Source organism: Gambusia affinis, linkage group LG02 (assembly GCF_019740435.1).
Source record: "Gambusia affinis linkage group LG02, SWU_Gaff_1.0, whole genome shotgun sequence".
In the NCBI taxonomy this organism is placed as follows: domain Eukaryota; kingdom Metazoa; phylum Chordata; class Actinopteri; order Cyprinodontiformes; family Poeciliidae; genus Gambusia; species Gambusia affinis.
In genome coordinates this window covers 32,170,999-32,180,465 of record NC_057869.1, presented here as the reverse complement: position 1 = coordinate 32,180,465, position 9,467 = coordinate 32,170,999, and the positions used below count along the sequence as shown (strand labels likewise).

General features: G+C 39.8%; 1 protein-coding gene across 2 annotated transcripts; it reads left to right on the top strand.

Annotated features, from left to right (window-relative positions):
• Nucleotides 1-830: 830 nt before the first annotated feature.
• Nucleotides 831-9,466, top strand: rwdd3 (RWD domain containing 3). 2 transcript variants are annotated; one of them, XM_044139565.1, is made up of 5 exons: nt 831-1,154; nt 2,519-2,751; nt 2,826-3,053; nt 3,910-4,028; nt 4,133-9,466. In XM_044139565.1, exons 1-5 carry the CDS (start codon nt 1,061-1,063, stop codon nt 4,245-4,247), a joined length of 789 nt encoding a protein of 262 aa, XP_043995500.1. In that variant the 5' UTR covers nt 831-1,060; the 3' UTR covers nt 4,248-9,466. The 2 variants fall into 2 exon arrangements, with proteins under 2 accessions (XP_043995500.1, XP_043995506.1); XM_044139571.1 differs by having other exon boundaries at nt 843-1,154; nt 2,841-3,053.
• The last annotated feature ends 1 nt before the right edge of the window (nt 9,467 follows it).

Sequence of the window (9,467 nt, the reverse complement as noted above, 5' to 3'; positions counted from 1 at the left end):
AAACCTAAACCAAAAAAACGTTTTTTCCCCAACATGTTACTCAAGTATGTTACTATCCTAGCCTACAGAGGTCATCTCAAATCAGTCATGGATGGGCACCTGAAGAGACACACCTGGGACAAATTTCTGCTTCTGCTTATAAGCACTTTATAAATCACACTGAGTATATCCAAGATAGCAGCACAGAAACACTCTAAAGGTTTGGAAATGCATATATAGGCCTAAATGTAAGAAAGTTTTTGAAAAGTGCTCTATAAAAAGTCTTATTCATAGTCACGGGAATTGTATTGCAAGATATAATCAAATGTTCTGGACTGAATTTATGTGTTTGTGAGTCAATGCTGAAACAACAGACAAGGCAATTTCCCATTGGATGCAAGGCTATGTTTCATGTAGCAAAGGTGTGATGTAAGGATAATGGGTTAGGGCTAGGGTAGGGCTACCAACACAGAATGTAAAACTTTCTATATTCCAGGTGTTTAGTCAACACAGATAAGCTCTGATTCAATTAGACACCCCAATTTACTTTACATTTGCATTGATGAAAGTATCAAATATTTTAGACCCTGAATATATATGCGGGGTTCCTTACTTTGTAATTTAAGAACAACAAAAAAAACATAGCCTATGGTTAATTTTGTCAAATGATATTTAGCATTTAAAACACAACCAAGCTGGTGGGTTGTCTTTTATTTCCTTCAATGAATATATTAAATCAATATATTAAATCAATAAGTAAGATATTTTTACCACACAATATTACAATTGCCCATTCTGTAACGTTACGTTTACAGTAAGGCGTCACCGAGGACAGCTAATCGGGGTCCTTTGGTTCTGCAACGTCAGGGATAAGCATAACCAGCATCAGCCACCAAAGTTAAAGGAAGCTGGTTACCAGTAAACACCAAAACAACTCAGTTCATTAAACCGGACAGTAATGAGAAACGAACGTGAGCAAAAAAACAACAACAAAAAACCCCCAAACTAAATAACCAATCGAATGTAGTGCTTTAAAATTTGGGGTATTTTATGAAGCTGCTGAGGGCGACAGAGCGTGTGAATGTTGATCATGTCGGACGCAGCTATTGAGGAAGTTTCAGTTTTATCGTCCATTTACTGCAGAGACGGAGAGTTTCAAATTGTTCAACAGTCTGGTACGTTGGTTGTTCTTGCTCTGATAATATGGCAGGCTGGTTTAACATAAATTCAGTTTTGTCTGATTATCCCTATTTACATTCTAGATATCTAAAAATATATTTTGACTACACAAAACTATATTTTGACTAACTAGAATAGAAATTTAAGATTTCTGCATTTGCATTCTGAGTAGTAAGAATAATAACTCAAAATGTCTTCAAATACAAAATTCCTATCAAGATATCTCAATTACTTCACCGGATCTGACGGAAACATACGTAATTACAATTTAAGTCATCAAGGTAATTATGACTAGATAAATGTACACTTTTAGATATCTGAATTAAGAATTCTGTATAAACCCTTTTGTGCTGTCACTGAGCTGCCCTAACAGTTGCCTGCATAATTTTATGTATGCACAATGCAGAAAGGGCAATGTTGGATATGAGGAAATAGTAAACTTCATGAACTTTAAGACTATTTTGGTTTAGCCAAGTAGGAGGGACGGCCTGCCGTATCTCCTATCTAAAAATACATTTAAGATATCTATAAGGTGTCATTCAAGATATCCTTAATAAGAATCATGATTACTAGTCAAAACTACTATCGATATATCTTGTATTTACTTGGACTAAAACCGTAAGTTATGTTATAACGGCCTGCCATACCGTCGATGGTTGCTTCGATCGGGTTGACGTTGCTACTGCAAACTCGGGTGTGCCTTTCACTTCACGCCCGAGAAAGGCCGCACCAGCACTAGCCACGAGTTGAAATGCTAATTTTCAACTTGAGAACGTCGTAGAAGTGGGAAAAATGTGGGTTGGCAAACGGCTATTTCCAAAAGAAGCTGACGATATAATTTTTAAATAATATCTGTTGAAGTACAAGAAATGAAAGGGACATACAGTTCCACGTTTGACAATAAGCCAAACTGCCAACTTCCATTTACCTCCTATGAGTGACTTCCGTTCCAACATTATATTCTTTTAAAAATATAAAAATGTCAACAAAATTTATACTCCATGATTCCGTAACCTTAAATTATTATCTGACTTAAAGATTGCATACTAATAGTACTCTCCCATATGACCATTTATTATAATCTAAAAGTATCTGCTTTTCCTGTTTGTCTACAATAAGTGCAATAAATTGTTGCATATATGTTAATTTTTGAGCTATTTTCAATTGCTCTTTTCATTTTCTCTTCAAAGCTGTTATATTGAAAAGCAAAGCTGATATTCTGTGTATTTTTTGTGTTGTATTTGTTTCCTCTTTTACTCTGTAAAAAGAAGTTTTTAACCTCATTGGGTTTTTATTCTGGTAAAATAAAGGTTAAATAAAAAAAATAGAATCCAAGTCTGACAGCCTTGTCTTTTTGTAGCACAGGATGGGCTGGTGGTCCAGCTCAACTGCACTGGTGGGAGAGGCGGGAAGCTGAATGTGAGCGCAGTGTTCCATCTAGACCCCAGCTATCCTTCCTGTCCTCCTCATATTTCGATCTCCACCACCAGCCTGTCTAAGATTCAGTGTCACAACATCAGGCAGAAGCTGATGACTCGAGCTGCAGAACTTCCCCCAGAACCAATGCTGCTCCAGCTGGTGGAATACTTGCAGGTAAAGGGTCATAAAAGTAAATAATACCTGAATGTTTTTAGCGATAGCATCCAGATGTATTGTGGTCACAACAGGAATGTGTGGAACAGACAGAGGACCAGACAGGAGAACAGGACGGAACAGAGGAAGAGAAAGTCAACCAGCAGGAATGGACAACGGTTCTGCTGCTTGACCACATCAGATCTCAAAACCGATATATCAAACTCCTGGAGCGCTGGAGCCAGCAGCTGCATCTCACCTGTAGACTTTTACTAGGACGCAATCCATTGATTATTCTGCTGGGGGAAAGACTCAAGATCAAGGTACATGGTTTTTTTTTCCTGAATTGACTTTAAATGTAGACTGACACCACACCATATTATATTATTTATTCAACAAATTAAAGATAAACTGAGAAACAGTGGGAGAAAATTAAACTTATGCTTTGAATTTCTGAAGGAATTCTAGATCATTTAAGTAGCCAGGTGCTGATTTTCAGCATTTTGAAGTGTAAGATTCTTTCTAAAAGAGCCAAAGTGTTGCGAGATTGCAGACCTGGAGCCTCATGTATAAAGGGTGCCTCATGCACATTTTTTGTACATTTTTTATACATGCACAAGTCAGCATGTATAAAAATGAACTTTGCATCAAAGTTTGAGTAAATATATGCACACTTTTTTGCTGGCGTGAAAATGTGCGGCAGCGCTAAAAGTTCAAAGTTTTCTGTGGACAGTATCAAACTACAAAGCGTCAAAATTCACCTAAATACACTGAAATCTGACAACAATTCTCACTAAAAAAGGAAAACAAGGTTGGATCAGCAGAGTAACTCCAAACAGGTTTGATTATTTTAAGGTGATCAAGGTGTGTATACAATCACACGTACATAAGTAGCTGCACAAGGGGCAGATCTTTGTGCTGTCTCACAATTATGCAGCACAATATAATTGTGGCACAGCGCTTTGGCTCTGATGGGGAACATTGTCAATGGAAGGATCCAGATGGAGCCATTGATCAGAGATCATATTGAGCTTAACTTAAAGATGGAGCCGTGTAGTATCGGCACCGGTCCAGCTGCAGTCATCCTTCAGTTGAAAAAAAAAAAATGTTTTACTTGTCTCAAAGCGACATCTTTTCCCACATGTCAATATCCACTCTGACTGTAAAATCTTTCTTCAGGAGTTTTGTCACCGTTTAAAGACTGTTAAGGTAGATGTGGACTCTTCAGGGAAGAAATGCAAAGAGAGGATGATGAAGGTTCTTGCTGAGACCCCATATTCCTCCCTCTGTCAACATAGGTATGCATCATAAACCTGCAACAAAGAAATTCAGATATTTTGGGACTCTATGTTGGATGTCTCAGTAGTATTTAGACTTCTCTCATGGACTTCCTTTCTCTCAGTTTCCAGAGATTTGTAGTGAAGGACTACAAGTCATTATCAGAGCTGACTGCTGTCTTTGAGGAGCTGAACCTGGCTGAGCTTTACCAACAGATGCTGCCTACGTTAAGCGGCTAGGAAAAGAACTGTTATATCTGCTCCTTATGTCCATTTATATTGGATTCATAGACCTACATCTAATATTTGCTTTTTATTTGAGCTGTTCCTTTTATATCAATAAGTTTGTATTGCTTTAAACTTTTGTCCTGCTAATCTAGTCTCTGTTACATTCAAAGACATTATCATTAAACGGGAATTAGAACATCACTACTCTTCAAACCTCTATCATTTTGAATGTGTCCTGTCTGATACTGTAGAAGTCAGAATTGGTGTCTGAGTGTTACTGAGAGGCCCAATAGATTTACCTTAACAAGTGGAGTTTTATATAATTATAAAAAAGTTCATTAGAAATAGCTTTGAGCTCATTTCAAATGCAAATGGACATGAAAAGAAAGAACTGGTCCTTGGTGGCAGCGACGTTCCCATCTGGTTCTAAGTGTGGTTCCCTTTAAACCTCCAGGCCTGGTCCTTTGCTGGGGTTAAAGTCTGGGGCCAGAGCCTGCTTCCAGGCCTCATTTCCAGGCTTTTTATTAAGTGTGGCTCTCTTTAAACCTTCCAGCCTTAATTTCTACTAAATCTGAGAACCAGAGAATCAAACCCCAAATATTAGAATATTACACTAAAACAATAAAAAAGGAGCTCTTAAATAGAAATGTCAGGTCACTGAGACATCGGTTGGGGCTCCTTTTGCATTCTTTCTGCATTAATGCAGTGTGACACGGGCAGCAGCCTGGGGTTCTGGTCGGGCAGGTTGCTTTCCCAGCAGCCTTCAGGTCGTCTGGATCGGCGGTTCTGGTGTTTCTCATCTTCCTCTTATTTTTTTCCCTCATGGATCAATCCATGAGGGAAAAAAATCTGGATTCTGTTAGGAAGTCCAGCCACCTGCAGTTGGACTTCCTAACAAGTCACTCCCAGAGGGTCAGACTGGGCCCCCACACCTCCACTGCTCTGAGCCTGAACACCAGATCGCCACAGGGTTGCATGCTCAGCCCACTTCTCTACACCCTCTACACTCATGACTGTGTCTCCAATCACCTCAGCAACAAGATCATAAAGTTTGCAGATGACATGACTGTTGGTCTCATCTCAGACGGGAAGGGGGAGCTGGAGTACAGGGATGAAGCGGCTGTCAGAGTGGTGCAAAGTCAATAACCTGCTCCTCTACATCTCCAAAACAAAGGAGCTGGTGATCGACTTCAGGAAGAACAAAACGGACATCCAGCCTCTCACCATCAGTGGGACCTGTGTGGAGAGGGTCCCAGTGTTCAGGTTTCTGGACATGGAGTTGGAGGACAAGCTAACCTGGAGCACCAACACCAAGGAGCTGCTGAAGAAGGCACAGCAGAGACTGTACTTTCTGAGAGCAAAATATGTCAACGTCTGTGGTCTCCTTCACTCTCTCTTTGGGCGCGGACTTGGCTGTCTTGCCTCTTCAATGTTAGACCCACTTTCCACAGCCCCTGAGACTATGATGTCCACAACCTCTAGGTCGGCAATGCCGGAACCCTCCTCAGGAGTCTCTGCACAATCACCCTGACCATCCACTGCTCTGTGCAGGGGTTTGTTGGCACAACTGTCCATTTGTGGCACAAATTCTGCAGCCATGGGGTCCAGTATAGGTGAACTGCTAGGCTCTGGAAGAGGCTATCTGAAAACCACATCAGAGCCTCCTCCTCACTTCCCGTTTGTTGTGTCTGTTCCACATGTGTTCACCTCTGTTTGTTGTCATATCTCTTCTTTGTTTTTGTACGGGTTACAGTCATGTTCTCATCTGAACACAGAGGGAGGAAATCATAGGGCAACAACATATTTCTGTGCAAAACTCTTGTTCTGCCTTTCCCATTTTCTGCCTTCAGTTCGAATACAGGACTTTCCTCCCCCCGGGGGAGGAATACAGGAGGAAAGTCCTGTATTCCCCTTAGTTCCAACCCAAGTTGGCCCCTTAGTTCCAGTGACAGGAACTCTGAATGCCTCAGCAATACATTTTGGACAATTCCATGCTCCAACATGACTGTGCACCACAGCACAAAGCAAGATCCATAAAGACATGGATGGAGAGTCTGGTGTGGATGAACTTGATTGGCCTGCACAGAGTCCTGACCTCATCCCAATAGAACACCTTTGGAATGAATTACAGTGGAGGCTAAGAGCCAGGCCTCCTCGTCCAACATCAGTATGTGACCTTACAAATGCACTTCTGGAAGAATGGTCAAAAATCCCAATAAACTCCTAAACCTTATTCACAGCCTTCCCCGAAGAGTTGAAGCTGTTCTAGCTGGAAAGGGTGGACCAACGTCATGTTGAACCATATGGATTAGGAATGGGATGCGAGTCAAGGCAGGTGAGCGAATACTTTTGGCAATATATTGTATCTGTCCCTATCTGTCCCATATAGATATTATATCTTAAGGTAGCCATATTATTAAGATCTAATGTGAAAACTGTTATGTGGTGCAGGGTGGCTGTTGGTGAACCATGTGCACTGTATGAAAAGGCTATACTCCTGAACTCAACTGTATGTCTTAAGAAGAGTTCTGTCATATTTCATATATTCCTTTTGTCTTTGTCTTTTTTTTTTGCTTGAATTGTTTTCCTTTTATTACTTTTTTTTTCAAAACTTTCTTGTTAAAGCTGCTTTTATGTTGATGCACTGCTGGTGGAAATATAATTTTCCAGTTGAAACTTCCTTAGGGATTAACTGAGTTCTATCTAATCTAATCTAAATTGTTCTGCCCAAGATTGATTAGGGAAAGTTGAGCCAGTGATGGAGTCATTTTATGTGTCTGGTGTTATTGCAATATGTCAGCAGCAGAGGGAGTAGTAATACTATTTGTCATTGTCTCCAGATTCACCTAATCTTGGTTCAGTTCTGTGAAGGGGAAACAAAAAACAGTTTTTGAACTGTTTATATATATATATATATATATATATATATATATTCTCTTCTGACTGGAGTTGAAGAGAAGTGAGTGGAAAACCACAGAAGTGCAGAAAGCTAACAAGATGGGAGCAGAAAATCTGCAAGAAAAAAGACTAAAGGGCCTCTAAGTGGATGCAGCAAGATATGCCAAAATAGCCCATATGTTTGCCGCCATAAGTCCTACTGCGACATCTGGACTGTCTGGAGCTTAACCCACTCAAATCTGGGGAGACAATGATGTGCTTCTGGAGAACAACCCCAGAGGATAGTGAAGAATGGTCCTTTACCATCCTCAACAATACTTTGAGGATTCTTTACGGGTCCTTAGAACCTGCCACAGGAGCTGCTGCTCATCTTCTGCACAGTCATCATTCAGTCGGTCCGGTGTTTGTCCAGAAGCTCACCAGGACTAAGCTTCCCTCCACCCAGGACTTGTTCAGGTCAAGGGTCAGGAAATGTGCAGCTATTATCTTTGCAGACCCCACACATCCTGGATCCTATAGGACATGCCAGGCAGAACAGACCCAACAAAGCAGGCAGGACAGTATTAATAAAAAGAAAACTCCTAGTTTAATCTGCCAGTGGAATTTTGAAATTAATAACTGCATTGCTGGTCTTTTTTGGGGGACTGTGTGTCACTGTAAGAATAGAAATAAAAACTATTATGCTAGTATTGGGAAAGACCTGTAAATAAAATGAACATTTCCAATATTTGAAAAACTAATGGTTAATGCATCCAACAAAAATAGTCTCACATTTCATCCTGTGATTAGTAAGTTTATTTCTGCAATATGTAAAAAGCTTTTCTCAGTTTCTACAAGTGAGTAAAGAGGTTCCTTTTAATCCAGATACAAATGCAGCTGTGAGGAGGACGTGAGTGCTCCACCTTTAGAGATCATGTTGCTTCTCTGTTGAATAATGTCGCCTACATACAGCGAACCAGAGGGACTGAAATAATACATGGTGCTGTCTCTGAGTGGTACTAGATTTCTGCCACTTGTCAGAACGGGGTTTTTTCTGTTCTAAAGTGATAAAGAACAGCTTTGCGGTTATACTAATGTACAGTAAATGTGCTAGGTAGGTTGAATTGTTGAGTTATGCAAGGCTTTCAGCTCTCTATAATGGTACAATACTTAGGAATGTTGTGTAACAGATTTGTCCCCCCCCCCCCCGCCTTTTAATATGGACCCATAGATACTTTCTCTGTCACTGGTCCATTTGCATCCATGCACTTTAACCTTCCCTTGCAGTATTGCAGTGATTAATTCACCTCTTCAGTAAAGAGAGGTAGTGAGAGTTTTTGTCTCTTTTTTTCAAACTTTTTGAAAAGTGTGCCGTTTTTCAGCGGTTCAAATTTGAAACTGGGAATTCTGTTTTAGCCTTTGCTTGTTTTTGGCCTAATAAAAAGATTCCAGTCCATACCCAATTGATGTTCTAGTTCTGGAAAATAAAATAAACAACAAAGTCTTGTTGCTGCATAAGTTAGTTGTGTGTGAGCAATAAGATGATTTTACATCTGCCTTCCTGCGCTGCTGGTGAAGCTCAGAAGGTGTCGGTCATAATGAACACCACAACCTCCTCTTGTTCTTGTCAGTCAGACCTGACAGAAAGCTGTAAAAATGTCCTGAGCTGCCCTGTTCTCTGGTTTATAATTTAATATTCAATTATAGAAACAAAAAAAAAAAAAATTGTAGATTTTTTTTAAGGGTAAAAAAAACATTTTATGAGCAGCAGTGCAAATTTCAAAGTGATGTTAAAAATATGGGGCCCTGAATGGTGTAACAGCAGGACGGTGTCTGTTTATCTGGGGTTTCAGTCAGTTGTTATTTTTCCCATTCTGTCTGCTTGTTTTCTAATTGCTGTCAATAATAGCACCTAATGCCACACATTTTAATATCTTGATTTCAAACAGACAGGAAAATATATTTGTTTACCAGCATTTTGTTAGTACAATATCTAGACGCAGGACAAGGACGTTGAAATGTTTCTTTTCACCTGAAGTTCTATTGAAACTTTAGGGTAAATTTTTCATGTAATAGCCAAATAAATGTGACTGGACTGCTGACTGGCTGTTGTTTGGCGTCTTAAGACATCATGCTACTGCTTTTCTAGTTCAAACGATTGTGGAAAGGCTTAACAGAAACAAAAGTGATATGAAACTATTAAAAGGCTCCCAAAGAGCAGCACTTTTAATTTTGTCGAACAGCATGTTTTAAGTGTGTGTGTTTGACGTGTGTGAATGCATGCCTGTCAGCAGATAGGCAGTGGTGTGTATTTGATTTAGGATCTTGTGAATAAAAAAAAATAAACTGAGTCCT